Source organism: Schistocerca gregaria, chromosome 1 (genome assembly GCF_023897955.1).
Source record: "Schistocerca gregaria isolate iqSchGreg1 chromosome 1, iqSchGreg1.2, whole genome shotgun sequence".
NCBI classification, from domain to species: Eukaryota; Metazoa; Arthropoda; class Insecta; order Orthoptera; family Acrididae; genus Schistocerca; species Schistocerca gregaria.
In genome coordinates, this window is record NC_064920.1 from 1,159,199,350 (window position 1) to 1,159,225,175 (window position 25,826).

The 25,826-nt window shown below is 44.8% G+C and overlaps 1 protein-coding gene across 3 annotated transcripts in view; it reads left to right on the plus strand.

The window, feature by feature from the left end:
• LOC126284072 (serine/arginine repetitive matrix protein 2) overlaps positions 1–25,826 on the plus strand; it is a 1,302,087-nt gene that overhangs the window by 1,176,900 nt on the left and 99,361 nt on the right. For all 3 annotated transcript variants that reach the window (XM_049982713.1, XM_049982705.1, XM_049982723.1), the window contains 4 exons: positions 389–643; positions 7,850–8,026; positions 16,247–16,708; positions 19,952–20,308. In XM_049982713.1, coding sequence (XP_049838670.1) covers positions 389–643; positions 7,850–8,026; positions 16,247–16,708; positions 19,952–20,308 — 1,251 coding nt within the window. The remainder of the gene's footprint in view (positions 1–388; positions 644–7,849; positions 8,027–16,246; positions 16,709–19,951; positions 20,309–25,826) is intronic.

Genomic DNA, 25,826 nt, shown 5'->3' on the forward strand with positions numbered 1-25,826 from the left:
TCACTCATTCATGGTTGGTTGGTTGGTTGGTTTGGGGAAGGAGACCAGACAGCGTGGTCATCGGTCTCATCGGATTAGGGAAGGATGGGGAAGGAAGTCGGCCGTGCCCTTTCAGAGGAACCATCCCGGCATTTGCCTGGAGTGATTTAGGGAAATCACTCACTCATTCATGCAGAAGATAAAGAGAGAAAGGAAATTTGGGAGCACAAGATGTGGGCAATGTACCTAGGATTAGGTGATTATTGGGAAAACAGATACTTAGGTTTAATTGTGTACCATTAAGTGGGGGCAAATACGAAGTACAAAACTAAATTACATATGGCTGAGCGTGACAGCACAAGTTAAGTAGTATGAGACGAATGTAAGAGAGACGTTTGGCGTGCTGCAGGTGCACCGCTCGGTGCGCGCGGTGCGCGTCACTGACACGAGCGACGTGCTCAAGCAGAGCGCTCGTCAGCCCGACGGCCGGCTCGTCACAGAGACGAGGGAGACGCGCGAGCGGGAGGAGGTGCGCGACGACGAAGCGCCCGACCCCGAGCACGCCGGCGGCGAGGAGGAGAAGGAGGTGCGCCACGAGAGCTCCCAGAGGCACGCCAGGCTCAAGGACGAGCACGTCGTCGAGTACCTCGCCGACGGCGTCAAGGTCAGTCGACCCGTACTGCGCGCGCACCGTAGTTCGGCACTGCGGGTGGTGGGTGCTGGGAGCGGAGGAACAACCAATGCCGTCACTCCCAGCGGCTCCTACATACAGTGCTCATATTGTGCTCACGGTCTCATTGCAGTACTTTTCCTTGTTATCGTACGAATCTTTACTTCAGAAAGCACACGAATTTTCATCTAAGTACACATCATTCACACATGTTAAATTTATATATATATTGTTGTGGTCTTCAGTCCTGAGACTGGTTTGATGCAGCTCTCCATGCTACTCTATCCTGTGCAAGCTTCTTCATCTCCCAGTACCTACTGCAACCTACATCCTTCTGAATCTGCTTAGTGTACTCATCTCTCGGTCTCCCTCTACGATTTTTACCCTCCACACTGCCCTCCAATGCTAAATTTCTGATCCCTTGATGCCTCAAAACATGTCCTACCAACCGATCCCTTCTTCTAGTCAAGTTGTGCCACAAACTTCTCTTCTCCCCAATCCTATTCAATACCTCCTCATTAGTTACGTGATCTATCCACCTTATCTTCAGTATTCTTCTGTAGCACCACATTTCGAAAGCTTCTATTCTCTTCTTGTCCAAACTAGTTATCGTCCATGTTTCACTTCCATACATGGCTACACTCCAAACAAATATTTTCAGAAATGACTTCCTGACACTTAAATCTATATTCGATGTTAACAAATATCTCTTCTTCAGAAACGCTTTCCTTGCCATTGCCAGTCTACATTTTATATCCTCTCTACTTCGACCATCATCAGTTATTTTACATCCTAAATAGCAAAACTCCTTTACTACTTTAAGTGTCTCATTTCCTAATCTAATTCCCTCAGCATCACCCGATTTAATTTGACTACATTCCATTATCCTCGTTTTGCTTTTGTTGATGTTCATCTTATATCCTCCTTTCAAGACACTGTCCATTCCGTTCAACTGCTCTTCCAAGTCCTTTGCCGTCTCTGACAGAATTACAATGTCATCGGCGAACCTCAAAGTTTTTACTTCGTCTCCATGAATTTTAATACCTACTCCAAATTTTTCTTTTGTTTCCTTTACTGCTTGCTCAATATACAGATTGAATAACATCGGGGAGAGGCTACAACCCTGTCTCACTCCTTTCCCAACCACTGCTTCCCTTTCATGCCCCTCGACTCTTTTGACTGCCATCTGGTTTCTGTACAAATTGTAAATAGCCTTTCGCTCCCTGTATTTTACCCCTGCCACGTTTAGAATTTGAAAAAGAGTATTCCAGTCAGCATTGTCAAAAGCTTTCTCTAAGTCTACAAATGCTAGAAACGTAGGTTTGCCTTTTCTTAATCTTTCTTCTAAGATAAGTCGTAAGGTCAATATTGCCTCACGTGTTCCAACATTTCGACGGAATCCAAACTGATCCTCCCCGAGGTCCGCATCTACCAGTTTTTCCATTCGTCTGTAAAGAATTCGCGTTACTATTTTGCAGCTGTGACTTATTAAACTGATAGTTCGGTAATTTTCACATCTGTCAGCACCTGCTTTCTTTGGGATTGGAATTATTATATTCTTCTTGAAGTCTGAGGGTATTTCGCCTGTCTCATACATCTTGCTCACCAGCTGGTAGAGTTTTGTCATGACTGGCTCTCCCAAGGCCGTCAGTAGTTCTAATGGAATGTTGTCTACTCCGGGGGCCTTGTTTCGACTCAGGTCTTTCAGTGATATATATATATATATATATATATATATATATATATATATATATATATATATATATATATATAAAGGCTCACCGGCCATTTGAGCATCTTCTTCTGTGCGGATGCACAGACAGTGCCCGAACTCTTACGGGAATCGTCAAAAAGCCGCGAGTAATGAGTATAATGTGCAGGGGCACTATGAATGTAGTGCGGGACAATAAGTTGGGAATGTGGGCCTCACGTGGGGGTGGGGGGGGGGGGGGGGGGCGTGCCAGAGATAAGTCCCTGCAGTCGCACTGTGGTCTGTGTCCACGGTGGCTCAGATGGATAGAGCAGGGGTCTCCAAACTTTTTAGTGCGCGGGCCGCATTGACTCCACCATGATGTCATAAGGGCCAAGATATACCTAGTGGGATTAAAGCACCCTAGCACTCCATGATCACCGTAATGTAAGGCTAAAGGAAAGGTGAAATCGCAAAAATCTCAGGTTGTGGGAATAGCTAGCACTGAAACGAACTACGATTTTTATTTAATTACATAATTTTGATTGGTGGACGTACCTTACCGAAATTCTGGTGTATTTTATTCTGGCGAATTTCACCGACAAAAAAGTATGTAACTGCACATTCTTCACGAAAGCGTCCTGCAAAGTTAACGGAACCTCAAAATCTTTGTTAGCAACACTATTACTGCAAGACGTAACAGAGGTGGAGTATGTCAACGTATTGTTATTTCAAGCGGCGCAACAATAAGTTTCGTTATCTAGTCTTGTAGCGAGTAGCAGAGCCAATGTATTCGTCGCGATAGGTCTCGACACTCTATTGTTGGCAGTGTAGGCACCACCTCAAATATTTGGCGGGCCGGATACCGGGGATGTCCGGCCAGCTAACGCGGGCCGGTTTGCCGGCTCTCGCGGGCCGTAGTTTGGAGACCCCTGGGATATAGCGTCTGCCATATAAGCAGATCCGCCGGCACGGTAGCTCAGCGTCTTCGGTTTGAGGGTTAGCTGCCCTCTGTAATAATAATAATAATAATAATAATAATAATAATAATAATAATAAAACTGAGTTAACCGATCAACGACGAACTTAGACGGGCGTCTTATGATGTCTGCCCCCAGCAGATGCAGCGAACTAAAGCGAACAAAATGAGGTTGAAAAAAAAAAAAGAAAAAGATGGATAGAGCGTCTGCCATATAAGCAGGAGATCCTGGGTTCGAGTTCCCGGTGGGGGAACACATTTTCAACTGTCCCTGTTGACTTATATCAACGCCTGTATGCAGCTAGGGATATTCATTTCATTTTAATTACATGTTAAATTCAAACAACACAAAATTTCTGTTCCAAAAATTTAATGCTACACGTCTCTAAAAGACACACGGTTACGTGCAGTATACTGACTTCGAATTTCTTACTCATTAATGACTTGCACTTCTTTTTTTATTATTTTCGTTCTCTATCTGAAGAGGGCTGTGTGAGTAGTGAACCACGTAGAGTCAGGGAATTATGAGCCATATGAGCGAAAACATTACGACCACTGCCCACTGCAATATTAAATGCTGCATGGTGGCCTTGTGGACACGATACCCGATAAGAAAAGTATGTAGCCGCAGCAGAGACGAGCGAGGAATCATTCCAGAGATTACATGGGCCGCCGAAAATGGGAAATGCGCTTACAAGCGACTTGGACAAACAGTAGACTGTTATGGCACGGCGCCTGGGAATGAGCACCTCGGAAACAGCGAAAGTGGTCGGCTGTCTGCTTGCTACTGTCGTGAGAATGTATGAAAAGTGGTCGAAAGACGGTGAAGCCACTAGGTAGTGGCAAAGTGTTGGACATGCAAGCCTCGTCACAGAATGCGGAGGTCGGAGATTCGCCTGCTCTGTTAAGCACTGATGACAGAGTTCTATACTCGTGCAGGCACATGTTTCGGAGCGCACCATTCAGCGCACGTGACTGAAAACGTGTCTCTGCATCTGAAGACCTCTCCAAAGCAACGACAGCAGTTAAGATTGTATTGGGCACGGGATCATCTAAATTGGTCTCTCAGTCGGTGGAAACATGTCGGCTGCTGCGGTGAATCTTGTTTCTTCTTACACCAGGTCAATCGTCATGTCAGGGAACACCGTCTTTCAGGAGAGTGGCTGCTCGAAACGTGCACCGCGGTATGGACACAGGACGGTGGTGGTAGTAGTGTTATATGGGGGACATTCACCTGGTTGTCCATGGGATCTGTGATACTAACCGATAGCCTCATCACAGCTGTGGACTACTTCAACATTACTGTGGACCGCTTACGTCCCCTCGTGTTTGACGCCTTACCCAGCGGCAACACCTCCTTCCAGATGGATAAGTGTCCGTCTCACAAGCTCAGAATCGTGCTACAGTGGTTTGAAGAGATAGTGATCTCACGTTTATACCTCGGACAACGACTTTTCATGATCTAAATCGACGCTATCTGGCGCCATCTCTCTGTCTACAAACCCTCGGCCTGTAACTTAAGGGAGCTGTGCGATCTGTACCTAGACACCTGGCACGACGCACCAACGGAAACCAACCAAGGAGTTGCTGAATCCATGCCACACAGATTCCGTACGTGGATCATCAGGCTATTAAGGTGGTGATCGTATTTTTTTTTTTCACACCCACACATAGGCACCCATTTACGAACATCTTCAAACCTTTCCATACTGGCGGAAAACCTTTATCGACGACTGAGAATGCCTTACTCCCGAGCTGATGCACTTATTACTCTTTCATCACCATCTCCACTGCACAGGGCTCACAACTCATCTCAAACATCCGCCACTGTTGACGGCCTTCTCGATTTCGCGAACTGCACGTTGTTCTTCGAAATTGTTTCAAAATTCAGGCGTGCGGTCTCTCAGACTTCGGAGCATAATACAGGCACATCTGTTGACTATCTGCCACTAATAGCATTCCTTTGAATAATACCTCTTCCTGTCAGGACACAGAATTACATTTCCAGCAAGTGCTGGGGAAACACTGGTCTTTGAGCCAGTATTTGGCATCCACAAAGCGCAGAGGATGTGCGGCCATGAGCGGCCGTAACAACATCAGTTTTTTTGACATGTGCTGCATGTTCTAAGATACACTACTGGCCATTAACATTGCTACACCACGAAGATGACGTGCTACAGACGCGAAAATTAACAGACGGGAAGGAGATGCTGAGTTATGCAAATGATTAGCTTATCAGAGCGTTCACACAAGGTTGGCGCCGGTGGCGGCACCTACAACGTGCCGACATGAGGAAAGTTTCCAACCGATTTCTCATACACAAACAGCACTTGGCCGGCGTTGCCTGGTGAAATGTTGTTGTGATGCCTCGTGTAAGGAGGAGAAATCGTACCATCACGTTTACGACTTTGATAAAGGTCGGATTGTAGCCTATCACGATTGCGGTTTATCGTATCGCGAAATAGCTACTCGTGTTGGTCGAGATCCAAAGACTGTTAGCAGCATATGGAATCGGTGCGTTCAGGAGGCTAATACGGAACGCCGTGCTCGATCCCAATGGCCTCGTATCACTAGCAGTCGAGATGACAGGCATCTTATCCGCATGGCTATAACGTATCCTGCAGCCAGATCTCGATCCGTGAGTCAACAGATGGGGACGTTTGCAAGACAACAACCATCTGCACGAACAGTTCGACGACGTGTGCAGCAGCATCAGTTCGGAGACCATGGCTGCGGTTACCCTTGACGCTGCATCACAGACAGGAGCGCCTGCGATGGTGTACTCGACGACGAACCTGGGTGCACGAATGTCAAAACGTCATTTTTTCGGATGGATCCAGGTTCTGTTTAGAGCATCATGGTGGTCGCATCGGTGTTTGGCGACACCGCGGTGAAGGCACATTGGAAGCGTGTATTCGTCATCGCCATACTGGCGTATCACCCGGCGTCTAGTAAGGTCATCCGAAGACCAGTATCAGTTGCAAAGCGATTTAGAAAAGATTGCTGTATGGTGTGTCAGGTGGCAGAGGACGCTAAATAACGAAAAGTGTGAGATGATCCACATGAGTTCCAAAAGAAATCCGTTGGAATTCGATTACTCGATAAATAGTACAATTCTCAAGGCTGTCAATTCAACTAAGTACCTGGGTGTTAAAATTACGAACAACTTCAGTTGGAAGGACTACATAGATAATATTGTCGGGAAGGCGAGCCAAAGGTTGCGTTTCATTGGCAGGACACTTAGAAGATGCAACAAGTCCACTAAAGAGACAGCTTACACTACACTCGTTCGTCCTCTGTTAGAATATTGCTGCGCGGTGTGGGATCCTTACCAGATGGGATTGACGGAGGACATCGAAAGGGTGCAAAAAAGGGCAGCTCGTTTTGTATTATCACGTTATAGGGGAGAGAGTGTGGCAGATATGATACACGAGTTGGGATGGAAGTCATTACAGCATAGACGTTTTTCGTCGCGGCGAGACCTTTTTACGAAATTTCAGTCACCAAATTTCTCTTCCGAATGCGAAAATATTTTGTTGAGCCCGACCTACATAGGTAGGAATGATCATCGAAATAAAATAATAGAAATCAGAGCTCGAACAGAAAGGTTTTTCCCGCTAGCTGTTCGGGAGTGGAATAGTAGAGAGATAGTATGATTGTGGTTCGATGACCCCTCTGCCAAGCACTTAAATGTGAATTGCAGAGTAGTCATGTAGATGTAGATGTGATGGTATGGGGTGCCATTGGTTACACATCTCGGTCACCTCTGGTTCGCATTGACAGCACTTTGAACACTGGACGTTACATTTCAGATGTGTTACGACCCGTGGCTCTACCCTTCATTCGATCGCTGCGAAACCCTACATTTTAGCAGGATAATGCTCGACCGCATGTTGCAGGTCCTGTACGGGCCTTTCTAGATACAGTAAATGTTCGACTGTTGCCCTGGCCAGCACATTCTCCAGATCTCCCAACAATTGAAAACGTCTGGTCAATGGCGGCCGAGCAACTGGATCGTCACAATACGCCAGTGACTACTATTGATGAAGTGTGATATCGTGTTGAAGCTGCATGGACAGCTGTACCTGTCACGCCATGCAAGCTCTGATCGACTCAATGCCCAGGCGTATCAAGGCCGTTATTAAGGCCAGAGGTGGTTGTTCTGGGTACTGATTTCTTAGGATCTATGCACCCAAATTGCGTGAAAATGTAATCATATGACAGTTCTAGTGTAATATATTTGTCCAATGAATACCCGTTTATCATCTGCATTTCTTCTTGGTGTAGCAAGTTTAATACCCAGTAGTGTATATTCACCACGGGTCTACGCACATTGTATCTAATCTAATCCAGTTCAATTTTCACTAAAGACAGAAAATGGATGGGTCTAATGAGGATGAAATCACACAGCATGGCATTCTTGAGGTAACGGTCATAAACGTAAATTTTTATCACAGACATGTCCACAGGTGTAATTAACGTAGAGAGTTGAGCGGTTGCCGGCTGGGACCAACCTCTGATGTGTTTGCAGATCGGCGAGGAGATGCGGTACGTGTCTGAGGAGGCGGAGGGCTCCCGCGAGGGCGGCGCCGCGCCCGCAGACCTGGAGTGGGATAGCCTCAGCACCAGGGTGCGGCGCATGCGCAGAGCGGCCGCCCCTGCCGACCGCAAGGACGCCCTCACCAAGAGGCCGCTAGACTTCGACCAGGTAGGCGCCGTGTTTCTGGGTTTCGTCCCTCACTCTTTGTGTGCTCTGTATTTTAGATACGGCATGACGCAAATAATCGTAGTGAGCGAACGCACCTTTTTAGGGGTCCTTCCTCAGTCTGTGAAAAAAACGGAACACTTAAGAGGATTGCTTTGCTGTCTGTATGTTTGTGTGGCTGTTAAGAACCCATTTTCTCAGGAACAGGTGGACGTATAAAGTTCAAATTTAGGTCACTTATTAAGGTCTACAGTCCCCTGGCAGCGTAAAAATTTTAAGCATCTATGTCAATGCAGTCGAAAGATACGCCCATTTATCTCACATATTTTGGCACTCTAAAACGCGCCTGTCGAAACCTGTAGGGTGCTTCCCGTTGGCAAAGAATCATTAAATTAGCCAAGAAGCAACCTTTCACACTACAAGTAAAGGAAAAACTCCGAAAATTGTTAATTTTTAATTATATAACACGGAAAAAATATTTTTTGCGTTTTTTATCCATCCGTCTGTCTACGCATCCTTTTTTTCTGGAACAAAAATGGCTCAAATGGCTCTGAGCACTATGGGACTTAACATCTGACGTCATCAGTCCCCTAGAACTTCGAACCAATTAAACCTAACTAACCTAAGAACATCACACACACCCATGCCCGAGGCAGGATTCGAACCTGCGACCGTAGCTGTTACGCGGTTTCAGACTGAAGCGCCTGGAACCGCTCGGCCGCACCTGCCGACTTTTTGGAACAAGTTGACGTATACAGTTTAAATTTGTGTCAAATATTGAAGTTCAAAGGTCCCTTGGAGGCGTAAAAACTGTAAGCTTCTGGGCCAATGCAGTCAAAAGATACGGACATTTTTGTCACATACTTTGATACTCGCAAACTCACTAATTAAAATCTGTAGGGTAATTCCCATTGACCTAGAATCACTAAAGTCGGCAGGAAGAAAGGTTTCACAATACAAGAAAAGCAAAAAAATCTGAAATTTGTTACATTGCAACTACATCACATAGAAAATATCTTTTGCATTTGTACATGCATTACATTCATCACCCGTCAGAAGCATAACAGACCAACATTACTGCAAACACATATAATATGGAAATTGTAGTCATATTTTAGTTAGTAAATGAAAAATGTTTTATTAAATCTTCTCTCTCTACATGTACAATTCAAAGTCCCCTGATCGCTTTGTGTGTGTGTGTGTGTGTGTGTGTGTGTGTGTGTGTGTGTGTGTGTGTGTGTGTGTGTGCGTGCGTGCGTGTGTCCGGGCTAGTCTGTGGAACTATCGTAGAAGTTTTGCTACAGTCTTGGAATTCCAGGGGCCATTAGTTTCCCAGTATCGATATCGATAAGAGGCAAAAATCATTGAGACTCTCGTCTCCCAGGACGGATGAACTATGTATGTACGTAATTACGATTGTACTGAAACCTTACTGCGTGAATCTTACTTGCACTTGGACAATTCTTTTTATGTCATCGGTCTGTTGAATGATTTAATACAGCCTGTTACGATTGCTCTGCCGTACTAACGTCTTCATCTCAGAGTAGCACTTACACCCTACCTCCTGCATTATTTGTTGGACATATTTCGATCTCATTCTTCCCTTACGGTGTCCATCCTGTACAGCTCCATCTAGTACAATGGACGTTATGCCCTGATGTCCCATTACCCAGGGTGTCGTTCCTGTCAATGTTTTTCATACACAGGATGGGCCATAAGTCAGCTTCAAAAATACGGCGGTGCAACAATACTAAACAAATGAAAATACAAATTTATTATCAACATAGAAACATGTAGTGTTCATTGATCCTACAAAAGATGCTCATAGTGGTTTCCATTCTTTCTAAGCAAACATTGCATCTTTTTAACACTCATTCAAAAATTTTAATTTCGTCGCAAATGTTTCCGGACTGTAGGTTTTTAAATTCAGGTTGGTTTGTTTACTTTTAAATGTCAAAATGACCAATATTGACAGAAAAATATCATTTTAGTGTACTCTAGACTCAGAAATCCACGCGTTATCCGGGGATCGTGAAGGCCAATCAGTAGTACACCATCTGCCAATACATTCACCGAAGTTTTCATTTGGGAAGTCTCTAACTGGCCGCAGATTTTCAGAAAGTGAACCTTTTATTGTTCTAATAACACTTCTTGAAGAATATGTAGTTAATTTGCAGATCTGGCACTATCGGTAAAAAAATTAGGCTAGACTACCCCACCGCTGAAAATCTCTACCCATACACTTACGCCACGAAAATTTAAGTCTGTCTCCATCGCCACATGAGGTTTCGTAGAATCCCAGTAGACTGCCTGTTCACTCTGCCATTCACCTTAAAAGCCGCTTAGTCGCTCTTTCGTAAGATTTGGCGTTGGGGTCTTGTCAGATTGTGTACAACTCACAGAATTCCATACACCTCTCCAAATCATCTTCATATAGACTTCGAAATAAAGTAGACTTATATAGTCTCAATTTCAGGTTGTTCTGAATCCTTCCTGGGCTTATTCTTAATAATCCACATTCCTTGGACGCTTTTCTTTGAGATTTAGAACGTTGGGCGTCAACATAAAGATTACCTTCTTTAGATACAGACTTTGGTGTACTTGAACGAGGATCCGGTCTCATTAGATCTTACATTTAATTTGCGATTGCCTTATCGAGATGGAGGTTGGATGTTTGGAAAACATTCCACAAACAAATGACAAACGTCGCTGTAATTATCACCGTGTTTTCAAAACAGATACTCGCTTTCTTGTAGTTAACTTTCTATTCATTGTCTCTCACACAACAATAAACAACAAAAACCTCAAACTGCTAGTGTCAACTGATGTATGGGTACTAACACTAGTTAAGCTCACAAATGGCTGCTACTATTATTGGCAGAATGAAGCTTAAGTATTGCTGATGGCAAGTGACTTAAGGCCCACACTACACTTCTTTCCTCGCCGATTCTGCAGAGAACTATCTCATTCCTTATCTTGTCAGTCCACCTGATTTTCAACATTCTTCTGTAGCATCACATCACAAACGCATCGACTTTCCTCTTTTCCAGTTTTCCTACAACCTATGATTCACTTTTATACAATGCTTTCCTCCAAATGTAATTTCTCAGAAATGTTTCCTCAAATTAAGACAGTTGTTTGATATTAGTTGACTTCTTTTGACCAAGAATGGCATGTTAGTCTGTGTTAGTTTGCCTCTTATGTCCTCCTTGCTTCCAAGCTAGTAGAATTTGTTCACTTCGTCTACAATGTGGTTCCCAGTTTTTATGTGAAGTTTGTTCCTGATTTCGTTTCTACTAGTCTTTCTGCTCTTCCTTCGATTCATTCTCGTGCCGCAGTGTATGTTCATTCAGCGACCATGTTGTTCAACCTCGTATCCTGTAATTCTTCCTCATTTTCACTGGTCATAGCAGTGTCACTAGCGAAACTTATCATTGACATCCTTCCACCCTAAATTTTAATTCCGCTCCTCAATATTTATTTTCGTCATTGCTTCTTCGATATTTAGACTGGAAAGTAGGGACAAAAAACCTATATATCTTTCTTGCATTCTTTTTAATCCGAGTATTTCGTTTTTGGTCTTTCATTTTTCCTCTTTAGTCTTGTACGTATTGAATATCACGCGCCTTCCTATAGCTCATACATATGGGCCTGAAAATTTCAGACAACTTGCACCATTTTTCACTGTCGAACCGCTTCTTCTATTCCGACAAATCGTGTGAAGATTTCTTAATATTTCATAAGTCTTGGTTCAAATAACAAGCGCAAGATCAGAACTACCTCTCTGGTGGCTTTACTTTTCCTAAACCTAAACTGTTCGGCATCTAACACATCCTCAGTTTCCTTTCCATTCTTCTGTATATTGTTCTTCTCAGCATCTTCAATGCCTGAGATGGCTGTGCGATAGTTCTCACATTTATCTGCCCTTGTTATCTTGGAAGTGTGTGGTGATATTTTCCACAACTGCGATGGTATGGCTCCAGTGTCATAGATTCTACATGCCAACTTGAATATTCGTTCGGTGTTCACTTCTTCCAATAATTTTAGAAATTAATGTTTATTTTCTTCCAATAATTTTAGAAATTAATGTTTATTTTGACGCAACTGTTTTTAAACCTCTATTAAACTCCATAATCCCGTCATCAGACAAGTACTTCTTCCACCTATGCGTTCTCTCCTCCGAGTTTAATAGTGGGATTCCTCCTGCACTTTTAATATTGATGCCTTTGCTTTTAATTTCCCGGGAGTTTGTTTTGACTTTTGTATATGTTGAATCAGTCCTTACATAGAACAGTTCTTTTTACATTGGGCTTTGCAATTGGCTAGTGTGGTACACTTTACATACGACAAAGAACAGAATTTGCCTGAAATATTTTTGCGTTCGTAATTATGATTTATCTATATGGTCTGCCTCTAGGGATAGATATCGTTGTATTTACATAGCATGTCTGTTGTTACTGTTAATATAACCACATGTATAATATATTTGTATAAAGTAAATAAAAATTGTAACAAATAGCAATGTGAAGCACATATTGGTTTCTACTACCTGTAAGTACAAGTTGCACACGCATAATTTATGCAAGAGTACCATGTACTTTATCACAAATTGTAACAAATAGCAATATGAAGCACATATTGGTTTCTACTACCTGTAAGTACAAGTTGCACACGCATAATTTATGCAAGAGTACCATGTACTTTATCACCTTTAGTTGGCCTGCTCCTGTGCAAATGCGCCCGTGCTCTGCTTTAGTACCACTTATGTAAACTAAGTATTACTGTTGTGAGGCTACTGGTGTGGACCATCATAACGTGTTGCGGTACAACAAACAAGTAACCAATAAAGAAAACTATCTTATTTATATGATCGTGTACGGACTGTAAGGTCCTCCTCTTTTATCCTCTCACTGGGTAGAACTCTGATTCTCCTCCTGACGTGAGATATGCATAGTGAGCGACCACACAAACTTTAAATACTGGGAGGATTCTGTTTATCCAGTTTCTGGAAAGGTCTTTAACGGTAGCAGGTTAACAAAAAAGTCGACAAATACGGATAAAAGACTACGTTTACTTTATCAATTCAGCCTCACTTTCGTAAAACATCCATCGTGACAGTTATTCTTTAAGGACCACGTTCCACAAACATGTTGACAGTTCCACGCGTAGTACAAACCTCACTGGAACTTTCTAAGCAATGAACACGTCAGACCAGCGCTGTCTGCTACCAGACGCTGACGACTTTCCAGGCACGTGTCCAAACAGCGACTCTCTCACAGATACTGCTATCTAATACTCGCTGCACGCTGGCGTGCGTCAAATCTGGCCCCTTGTTGAGGCCAGAAAAGAACAGTAACGCAGTCATACAGTTCCAAAACAGTATATAATATTAAAAAACGATCTAAATCTCACATATATAGGTACATCGAGGAACAAACTGAACTAAAATTTGGACATGTGAGATAAATGAATTGCACAGGGTGGTGAAACAAGGTTGGACCGGAAAATATTTCACGCACCCTAAGATAGGCAACCCGGACTACATGACCTGCTCTAGGGGTGCATGATGGAAGTTGGGTTCCCTCTCTTAAGGTGCATGAAATATTTTCCGGGCGAGTCGTGTTTCGCCCACCGTGTATATATACCGGATGATCAAAAAGTCAGTATAAATTTGAAAACGTAATAAACCACGCAATAATGTAGATAGAGAGGTAAAAATTGACACGCATGCCTGGAATGACATGGGGTTTTATTAGAACCAAAACCGTTACGGGCCTTTTTCTTCGAGGAAATGCTTGATTCTCATTTTGTAACTGCTACTGTGACGGGTGAGAGGTACGCCGATATGTTACAGAATCGCATCACCCCAACCTGGCAGATAAACACCTGCTGCAACGTACGATGTTTATGCAGGATCGCGCTCCACCCCATATTGCTAGACGCGTGAAAGATCTCTTGCGAGCGTCGTTTGGTGATGATCGTGTGCTCAGCCGCCACTTTCGTCATGCTTGGAGTCCCAGGTCCCGAGACCTCAGTCCGTGCGATTATTGGCTTTGGGGTTACCTGAAGTCGCAAGTGTATCATGATCGACCGACATCTCTAGGGATGCTAAAAGACAACGTCCGACGCCAATCCCTCATCATAACTCCGGACATGCTTTACAGTGTTGTTCACAACATTATTCCTCGACTACAGCTATTGTTGACGAATGATGGTGGACATATTGAGCATTTCCTGTAAAGAACATCATCTTTGCTTTGCCTTACTTTGTTATGCTAATTGTTGCTACTCTGATCAGATGAAGAGCCATCTGTCGGACATTTTTTCAACTTTTGTATTTTTTTGGTTCTAATAAAACCTCGTACCATTCCAAGCATGTGTGTCAATTTGTACCTCTCTATCTACATTATTCCGTGATTTATTCAGTTTTCGAATTTATACTGACTTGTGCAGCCTTTCTCTGGACCAAATGATGACTAACTGAAAACCTCAGCTGCCGACAGGTGTTGTTGATATACCTCGTTATGGACAGCTGAAAATGTGTGCCCCGACCGGGACTCGAACACGGGATCTCCTATTTACATGGCAGACGCTCTATCCATCCGAGCCACAGAGGACACAGATGAATAGCGCGACTGAAGGGACTTATCTCTTGCACGCTTCTCGTGAGACTCACATTCCCAACTGTCAACAATTCTACATATATATTGTACCTTATAGACATTTTCCCAACCACTCATTACTCGCGCACGCTTTGGTGATTCTCGTAAGAGTTTGGGCAACCTTTGCGCATTCGCACAGGATAGTTGGGGCACACATTTTCAGCTGTCCACATCGAGGTATATCAACAACACCTGTCGGCAGCTTAGGTTTTCAGTTAGTCATCATTTATGCTGACTTTTTGATCACCTGGTATATACAGGGTGTTACAAAAGGGTACGGCCAAACTTTCAGGAAACATTCCTCACACACAAATAAAGAAAAGATGTTATGTGGACATGCACAAATGTTCTGTTTTATTTAATATGTTTCGTTACTGTTATGTAAACTGCTGATCTTCACTTAGGGTTCTTAGTTATTTTGTATGTGGTTCCCCTCCGGAATGGAACTTAGTAGCTCGGCAAAATGTGGTTGGCATGGATAGAAAGGTGGAACCAAGAGTCAGTCGGGGACGAGCTACCAAACTGTCAACTGCTCATGTAAAAGTTGTATACAGGCTGTTACAAAAAGGGTTCGGCCAAACTTTCAGGAAACATTCCTCACATACAAAGAAAGAAAATATGTTATGTGGACATGTGTCCGGAAACGCTTACTTTCCATGTTAGAGCTCATTTTATTGCTTCTCTTCAAATCACATTAATCATGGAATGGAAACACACAGCAACAGAACGTACCAGCGTGACTTCAGACACTTTGCTACAGGAAATGTTCAAAATGTCCTCCATTAGCGAGGATACATGCATCCACCCTCCGTCTCATGGAATCGCTGATGCGCTGATGCAGACCTGGAGAATGGCGTATTGTATCAAAGCCGTCCACGATACGAGGACGAAGAGTCTCTACATTTGGTACCGCGGTTGTGTAGACAAGAGCTTTCACATGCCCCCATAAATGAAAGTCAAGAGGGTTGAGGTCAGGAGAGAGTGGAGGCCATGGAATTGGTCCGCCTCTACCAATCCATCGGTCATCGAATCTGTTGTTGAGAAGCGTACGAACACTTCGACTGAAATGTGCAGGAGCTTCATCGTACATGAACCACATGTAGTGTCGTACTTCTAAAGGCGCATGTTCTAGCAGCACAGGTAGAGTATCCCGTATGAAATGGTGATAACGTGCTCCATTGAGCGTAGGTGGAAGGACATGGGGCCCAATCAAGACATCACCAACAATGCCTGCCCAAAAGTTCACAGAAAGCTTGATGCTAGTACTGTAGAGAAATGGGTCGCATGTCAACACAAGCACCGAAGTCAACATTACCTTCCTTCAATTGGACCAACTGGTGGTGAATCGAGGAAGTACAGTACATAGTGACGAAACTAAAATGAGCTCTAACATGGAAATTAAGCGTTTCTGGACACATGTCCACATAACGTCTTTTCTTTATTTGTGTGTGAGGAATGTTTCCTGAAAGTTTGGCCGTACCTTTTTGTAACACCCTGTATATCACAAGATGTAGCTAGTAGGCAGCAGCACAGTTTGGTGATGTGGTGACTTCGTGTGCAGGAGGAGGAGACGCGCAAGGCGGAGACGTCCAAATGGCTGGAGCACCACTTCGGCAGCGAGTCGCGCTCCTCCAAGGGCTCTCTGGACGACGAGGAGGCGGCGGCGCCGGCCACCAACACGAGCTTCATCAACGTGACGATGAAGTCGCGGCCCCTGGCGGGCCACGGCCGCAGCCGCTCGCCGGCGCAGCCCGCTCCGGGCCGCGGCTACGTCGCCACCGTCAACTCGTCGGCGCGCGTCTTCGTGTCGTCGCCGGAGCCCGAGGAGCACGCCCCCGCCGCCCCCGCCCCCGCCCCCGCCGCCGCCGCCGCCGTGCCGCCGCCGGTGTCGCCGCCCTCCAGCAACGGCGCCTCCGCTGGCGGGTTCTTCCGCGGCGTCAGCGAGTGGTCGGAGCGCCGTAAGGCCGCCCCGCAGCCCACCGTCGTCTTGAGCACCAGCCACGGGCCGCCCCAGAGGGTGCAGGTGCGTCTGTCTGCAATTATTTTCCCTTTATTGTTATTTTCAACACCTGTACATCAGGCGGGCTAACAGCAGCATCCTATGCTGCTCTTGAGCCTCAGGAATTACAATGAAAAATAGTAAAAAGACGTAGACTGAACAAAATGGTGGGCAAAGACAGTAGACACAGAACACAAAAAACACGAAGCTGTTCACACTCGACGAAAACCACACTAAAAACTGTCGGCACGACGCACAAACACTGACGATTTCGACGGCACATGTGAACGTTGGAGCGGGACGGCGAACACTAAACACAAACACGATGGCACACACACGAGAAACTGGTGGCGATGATCTCCGGAGCGCGAATGTCCGCATAGTGTGTGCGAGTCCGGGGACCTGCCGAGAGGGGAAGAAGGGGGAGGGGGAGGGAGAAGGGTGGGGAAAGATGCCAATGGCAGAGGAGATGGTAGGAGGAGTGGAGGAATGGGGGTAGGGGAGGCACGGAGGAGGAGTGGGAGAAAGGGAGGAGGGAGGGAAAGGGCAGAAAAGGGAGAGAGGGTGCCCATAGGAACAAACACGGAAAGAGGGACGGAGGATCAAAGTTGGTAGGAGGGGTAGATGGAAGGGAGGAGGGCATCATCAGGGAGGGGGAACTAGCGGAAGCCACCGTGGGAGAGGGTATGGAGAGTGGAGAGATGGAGAGCAGGTGGGACGTGGAAGCACAGGCGCGGCAGCGGACGGGGGTGGGAGAGGATGGGAGAGACCAGAGGGTGAGGAGGATCGAGCTTACGGGAGGTGTAGAGGATCCTCTCTCTGCAAAGCTACCAGCTAGTTTCTTCCGTCTTATGGAACTACCCAATCACACGATCCACAGACCGTAGGTTCAATGTCACTTGACCTGGTGAGCGCCCTCACTTATTAGGTAATATACAGGGTGGTCCATTGATCGTGACTGGGCGAAATATCTCACGAAATAAGCATCAAACGAAAAAGCTACCAATCACGAAACTTGTCTAACTTAAAGGGCGCTATGGTTGGCTCGCTAGATGGCGCTGCCATAGGTGAAACGGATATCAACTGCGTTTTTTTAAATAGGAACCACCATTTTTTATTACATATTCGTGTAGTACGTAAAGAAATATGAATGTTTTAGTTGGACCACCTAGGAATAACATGTTTGTTATAACGCATTATACATTAAAAGTATTTTGGCATATAAAACATGTATTCAACTGTGCACTCCACAACTGCAATAATTAGTCATTCTTGAAAGGTTCTTTTTAGATGTAACATGTTTGTTATAGCACATATCTTAACAGAGCATTTTAAGAATGATTAATTATTACGTTTGTGGAGTGCACAAATGAATATATCTTTCAGGACCCAGGGACTGTTGTCGGATTATTTTCTAGGCCGAGAAACTCAATGAAAGTGTTTCGATTCTGATTAAGTCTCGGTTTCATTGCCAAGGATAATAATGACACTAGCTTATATAAAATATTCTCGGACGCCTTTCCGCTAGTTCTGAATAAAACCTCCAGCTTTCGACAGTTATTACCATCGTCTTCATCAGGAGCAAGTCAAGAACAATAAAAGCAGGCGATAAAATCGGTGACTTAAATGGTAAAACGGCGGAAAATCGTGGAGCTAAAAACATAGAACAAAGGGTTGATGAATCTAATAAAATACAATTGAAGCAGACAGGTAAAACAATAGACAGACAATTAAAAAAACACGTCTGTTTTCTGTTCGCAAGAGATATAAAATTTACACCCAGCGACAGCATGGTCTCTGTTCGCAACACTTTGGAAAGACGAACAACACTGAACATCCACTTGAACACGGCACTAAAAAATTGGCACAAATATACCACAGCCGAGGGCATATGGGAGGGGGGGGAACCTGGACAGATGATGGGAAAGGAAAGGGGGGGAAGGAGAGGAAAAAAAAGAACGAAGTGGAGGGAGGGGGGAAGGCGCCGATGGAGGACGAGGACCCATAAGAGGGGGCGGGTGCTGTGCAGACGCGACAGCGAGTGGGGACTCAGGGGGGGGGGGGAGAGGGGAGGCAGAGAGAGGTTAGGTGGGGAGAAAACAGGATGGAAGGGGGGAAGAGGGAGCCCAGGGAAAGAACAGAGGAAGGAAGAGTGGTGAGGATCAGAGTTGATAGGGGGAATAAATGGAGGGATAGAGGGAATCATCCAGGGAGGGGGTTTGACAGAAGCCAGCTTGGGAAAGGAGGTGAAGGGTGTAGAGATGGAGGGTAGGGGGGACAGACAGTAAAGGCATGGCAGAGGGCGGGGATTGGAGAGGAGAGGAGCGACCGGTGTAGTGTAACGACGTAAGTTTTGTATAAATGATTTTGTTTTGACATATGACCATGTGCAGACTTCGTCACATAAGTCAGTTACAAAACACTTCAAAATTATATAAATTCTTTTTAAAGTTGTCTCTGAATGGTTCTTGAACGAAACTGTAATCAAAACATCATCATTTGAGTCTTATGAGCAGAATTACGTCACTCAGTCGAACTGATTTGCGCGAACTTTTTTTCAATTTGGATGTCGTTTGTTTCTTCTCAGAAATTATATTAATGCAAGTTATCGACTTCAATAAATATTAAAAGCACATTGAATAAACTTCTAAGACTCAAACTCGCGATGAACATTGTCAAAAATTAATAATCTTGTCAAATAAATGAGTAATACTTCTTACTTCATATAATTCTTCATAATTAAATTCTCGGAACACGTATTTAAACTTTTGTAGTATACACTAGTATATTATCATCGTATATACTACATATAGACATGAACATGAGCCTTGACAAGATAGGACTGACATTTACAACATGGTTAAACTTTCTATGACGTCATTGTTGTAGAAACATTACAAATTCTTATTTTTTTCAGTTTTTACAAGCACGACGCAACAACTCGGTTTCATGATCTTCTGTTGCTCTTTGGCTGTCGACCCTCGACGCATAGTGGCCAGCAATTTTCTCTCTGGTCCGGCAGTGAAGATGCTCTCTCCGTTCGTTGATCCGCCCTCTCTGTACATGAAACACAAAAATAAATACAAAACTGTAGATAATTCAGAAACATTACAAATATTACAAAATGCATAAACAAAACACTAAACAGTCAGTTGTCAGTCCTGGAAGCGTTATCCGAAATTGATGCGACAGTGCGTCTGAGAATGCTTTATAGACGAATGTCTTCGGGGAAAACTTTGTTCGACGGTAACGCGAGTTACGTCGCAGGTGCTGCCGACCGGGCCCCACCACACGTTCTCGCCGCTGAACGTGGAGAGGCGCGCGTACAACGGCGTGCCGGAGCGCGGCTCCCCGCAGTACAACGGCAGCGTCGACCGCGTCTCGTCGCCGTACAGCGGCAGCGCAGACCGCGTGACGTCACCGTATGGCGACCGCGACAGGACGCGCTCGCCGTCGCCGCCGGTGCAGGCGCAGCCGCAGAGGCTGTTGGTGAACGGGCACTCCCCCGCGCTGCGCGTCGCGTCCTACGGCAGCGCCGCCGAGCGCGATAGGGACCTCAGCATCAGGGAGTCGCCGACGCCGCCGCGGGCCAGGGACGACGGCTACCCCAGGAGGCGCTACCAGGTAACGAGTGCTGGCGTCCCCCGAGACACTCGAGCTGTGACCATCAAACTTGGTCTTACTCTTGTCTACACTCTGTTTGTTCTAAGTCGTGTCTCCCTACCACTTTCACGCAACGGCGCTCTGAGCTTGTTTCTTAGGGAACTGACTGGTTTGAAGCTGGGACCTGTTGCTGGTAAGCAGACGCCAGACCACACATGACATGTAGAGTTCGGAAGAGTTCAGTGAGACTAGCGATGATATAATCAAATACCTAATGATTTCAGCGTCAGCTCCACTGCACTCCCTGTAAAAAGAATCTTAATACTAACTAAATTTAGTGGAAAGGGTACTAGGCTTTCCTATTTTTAGTTAGCTGGTAAAATAACGTCGGAAAATCAGTCAAGTTTACCAATGGAATTTCTATTCTACTCACAAAACATTGTTTATAAATTGCACCCCTTGATAAAAGTAAATATTTTAAGACAGGATGATAAAAACCAACTGCATTCAACAAAAATGTGAACGAATATTCCGTGAACGGGTTTCCAAGCTCTACAATGGATCGAAGGATGACCTATGCCATATCACATAATCTAGGTTGAAGTTGAGTTTCATAAAAGAGAAAACTATCAAAAATGGTCTCAGTTATCTTTAATTACTTATTTAACTTGTCGTGAATTACAGTGGCTGATGTGGCTTCACAATAATTATACAACAGAAAAATCATCGCGTTTCAGATTTTAGCTTCAAGTAGCAAATGGGAACACCATGAGATTTAATTCACGATCGACACCAGTATTACGTAAAAAGGGGATGTAACAGCTGAGACTTCTGCAGTTCTGAGTGAAGCCTTATGCGCTCTTATGCGGCATCGCATGCCTTCATTACCTTGTCGGTGGTTATTCAGCGTCAGTGGGTGGCGGGCGGTGAAGCTCCACATACCTCGCCGTCTCGGAAGCAACTCTCTCTAACTTCTCTTTACTACAATTTGCCGAAGCTGGTTTAAGAAAAGGCATCTGGCTGTGTTTTCAACTGACCAATCGGGGTCTCAGTGTTAACCTTAAGCTCCACCTACAACACTTCTGTGTATCCAATGAGAAACGTTATACTTTTCGTGGTGAGGCAATATTTTTAATTTTTTAATCTGCCAGGAAGTTTCATATCAGCGCACACTCCGCTGCAGAGTGAAAATCTTATTCTGGAAACATCCCCCAGGCTGTGGCTAAGCCATGTCTCCGCAATATCCTTTCTTTCAGGAGTGCTAGTTCTGCAAGTTTCGCAGAAGAGCTTCTGTAAAGTTTGGTAAAGTTTGGAAGGTAGGAGACGGATACTGGCAGAAGTAAAGCTGTGAGTACCGGACGTGAGTCGTGCTTCGGTAGCTCAGATGGTAGAGCACTTGCCCGCGAAAGGCAAAGGTCCCGAGTTCGAGTCTCGGTCGGGCACACAGTTTTAATCTGCCAGGAAGTTTCAATATTTTTAATGTTTGCAACGTAACAGAGAAGCGTATAGTCTCACACTAAAACTTGCAGCTGGTGTGGCCATTTAAGTGTTATCGTAAGATCTATACTGTTCTTCTGTAGGGCTCTATCTTTTAACATGGACTGGGGGCTGCTCTTCGCGATGTGGGTGTCCGTCCCTTATCGTAGGGCCTCCTAGCTTACACGGCTCCGCTCTCGGCTTCTGTTCTCGTTTGTCCCCTCGGAACTGCGTCTGTTTCAGGGTGGGAAGGTATGACATGCATTTAGGCGTTCTTGTGTTGGTCTGTGGTATTCCATTTGCTCACTCGTTGAGCGTGTTACTTTGGTTAATTTAATGTCAGGATTTATTTGGAACTCTGTGACATACTGCCAGATTTGCTATAATGTCAGGGTTTTCATGGAAGGTGTTGCATTTGCCTGACACCTTGCAACACTACTGGCTATTAAAATTGCTACACCATGAAGACGACGTGCTACAGACGCGAAATTTGACCGATAGGAAGAAGATGTGATGTGCAAATGATTAGCTTTTCAGAACATTCACACAAGGTTGGCGCCGGTGGCGACACCTACAACGTCCTGACATGAAGAAAGTTTCCAACTGATTTCTCATACACAAACAACAGTTGACCGGCGTTACCTGGTGAAACGTCGTTGTGATGCCTCGTCTAAGGAGGAGAAATGCGTACCATCGCGTTTCCGACTTTGATAAAGGTTGGATTGTAGCCTATCGTGATTGCGGTTTATCGCATCGCGACATTGCTGCTAGCGCTGGTCGAGAACCAATGACTGTTAGCAGAATAAGGAATCGGTGGGTTCAGGAGGGTAATACGGAACGCCGTGCTGGATTCCAACGGCCTCGTATCACTAGCAGTCGAGATGAGAGGCATCTTATCCGCATCGCTGTAACGGATAGTGCAGCCACGTCTCGATCCCTGAGTCAACAGATGGGACGTTTACAAGACAACAACCATCTGCACGAACAGTTCGATGATGTTTGCAGCAGCATGGACTATCAGCTCGGAGACCGTGGCTGCGGTTACCTCCTTGACGCTGCAGCACAGACAGGAGCGCCTGCGATGGTGTACTCAACGACAAACCTGGGTGCACGAATGGCGAAACGTCATTTTTTCGGATGAATTTAGGTTCTGTTTACAGCATCATGGTGGTCGCATCGGTGTTTGCCGATATCGCGGTGAGGGCACATTTTAAGCGTGTATTCGTCATCGCCATACTGGCCAATACCCTGCGTGATGGTATGGGGTGCCATTGGCTACACGTCTCGGTCACCTCTTGTTCGCATTGACGGCACTTTGAACAGTGGCTTTACATTTCAGATGTGTTACGACCCGTGGTTCTACCCTTCATTCGATCTCTGCGAAACCCTACATTTCAGAAGGATAATGCACGACCGCATATCGCAGGTTCTGTACGGGTTTTTCTGGACACAGAAAATGTTTGAATGCCGCCCTGGCCAGCGCATTCTCCAGATCCCTCACCAATTGAAAACGTCTGGTCAATGGTCGCCTAGCAACTGGCTCGTCACAATACACCAGTCACTACTCTTGATGAACTGTGGTATCGTGTTGAAGCCATTTGAAAAGGCCATTGGACTCAGGTAGCAGCGGAAATGTTGGAGCTGCGTCAGACTAATGCAAACGATTTCTGTAGCCATCAAATCACCAGAGACGATTGCTGGGTGTATCACTGTAACTCAAAGACGCACACAGAAACTTTTTAGCAAGCAAAGTTCCGTGTTCTGACCTTGACGGGCTAGTCGGATCCCACCGACCGCCATGTCATCCTCTCCGAATGGCCATATCCTTGGCAGTACTGAGAATCGAAACGGGGTCTTCTGAATAGCAGCCAGACACGTTGAACAAAGCTACGGAGACGGACGAAACTTTATAAACGTTTTACCGCAAATGCGCAATTCTCACGCACAGAAATTTGTCTCGATAACTATCCTTAGGAACAAACAAAACTGTAGTTTTCTTTAGTTACTTTCCGACTGACGACATATTTTTCAAACTGGCAAGGGACGGCCGATGATTTTAATAAAAAACAGATCGCCGCAATACGTCTCTTTCTAGAGGACTGTTTACGCTGAGATGACAAAAGTGATGGGATATCTCCTAACACCGTATCAGATCTTATTTTGCCCGGCGTATTTTGTACACGGACTGACCTCTCGATTATGTACCATAAATGTTCATGTCGGGCGATCTGGGTGGTCATATTAATCACGCGAATTTTCTAGTAAAATGCTCTTCATACCAATCACGAACAATCGTGAACGGATGACATAGCGCATTGTCAACCATAAAATGATTGGCTGCAAATTGTCTCCAGGTAATCAAACATAATTATTTCCAGTCAATGGTCGGTTCAGTTGAAGCAAAGGACCCATTCCATTCCATGTCAACACAGCCCACATCATTCTGGAGCCACCATCAAGTTGCACAATGTCTTATTGACACTTGCGCCACACTCGAATCCTCCCATCAACTGTTACCAACTGAAATCGGGACCCATCTGACTAGGCCACGGTTTTCCATTCGACTATGGTCACACATTGGTTTCTGCGGTTAAAATTGTCGGATGTGAGGTCCGCCAGCTATGCAAAACACGTTTTTTCTCAGTACCCAGACATTTTTCGGCACCACTGTACCATCATGTGTGAGTTGTCGTTTTTATTTATTCTGTAATGAGAAATTTTTTGTTAAATGATTATAAAATTATGTACATCTTTAGTTCAAACAATAGGACGTTTCTTTTTTGTAAATACCTTTACATTTGATGTGCATGAATTTTCTGGATCACTTGTGTGTTAATTACTGCAGATGAAACCCAGCCACAGTCTATACAGCAAACTGACCATTGAGGAAAACTTCCATATACAGAAGGCAAAAGCAGAAGGAAAACAGGTCTTAAACGAATACACTACACTCTGCAAGGGCACAGTATTGAACACATTAAAGGAACTTTACAAATAAAAACAGCACAAACAGATAAAGCCTACACAGACACACACACACACACACACACACACACACACACACACACAGACAGACACACACAAAGATAAAATGCAAACAAAATTCAAATTTGGCGTAGAACTCTCTGGTGAACAAATGAACACTGACTGGACTGGTACACACTACAAACCATAATCACACTGTGTTTTGGTGAACTGAAACGTTTTTTACTACGTTATTTGTGGAAAATACTTGTTATAGTTACGTATGCATCACAACACCGCAGCATGATGCGGAGAATGGAAGTGCTTGCCACTTGAAAATGTAAGTAAAAACGAATATAGGCGCAAAAACATCGCGACAAACTAAATTACATTCTAGAAAGAGGTTGACTCCCAGCAAAAAGCTTTCTGATCAACATCGTTTGGTTGCAGATGACAAGCTACCTGTAGGAAAATTATGCACACCAAGTGCAAAGGTATTTACAAAAAGATACGATCTGTTGTTTGAACGAAAGATGCACATAATTTTGTAATCGCTTAACAAAAATATTCAGATTACTGAATAAATAAAAACGAAAACCCACTGATGATGGCACAGTGGTGCCGAAAAATGTTTGGGTACTGAGAAAAAACGGTGTTTTGCATAACTGACGGACCTCATAACCAACAATTTTAACTGCAAAACACGGCCAACACAAGGAGTTGCAAATCAAAATGACGAATATTCTGCGGTTATTTCATGTAGTGTTGCTTGTCTGTTAGTACTGGCAACTCTATGCTGAGGCCGCTGCTCTCGGTCGCTAAGCGAAGGCTGAAGGCCACTGCTTTGTTCGTGGTCAGAGGAAATCCCTAAAAATTCGGTATTCTCAGCACACTCTTGACGCTGTGGATCACGAAATACTGAATTCCGTAACGATTTCCGAAGTGGGATGTCCCCTGTGTCTAGCTCCAACTACCATTCCTTGTATTCCACTTTCAGAGTCTGTTCATTCCCGTCGCGAGGCCAGGATCACGTCGGAGACCTTTTCACTTGAGTGTAAATGACAGATCCTCCAACGCACTGCCGTTTTATACCTTGCGT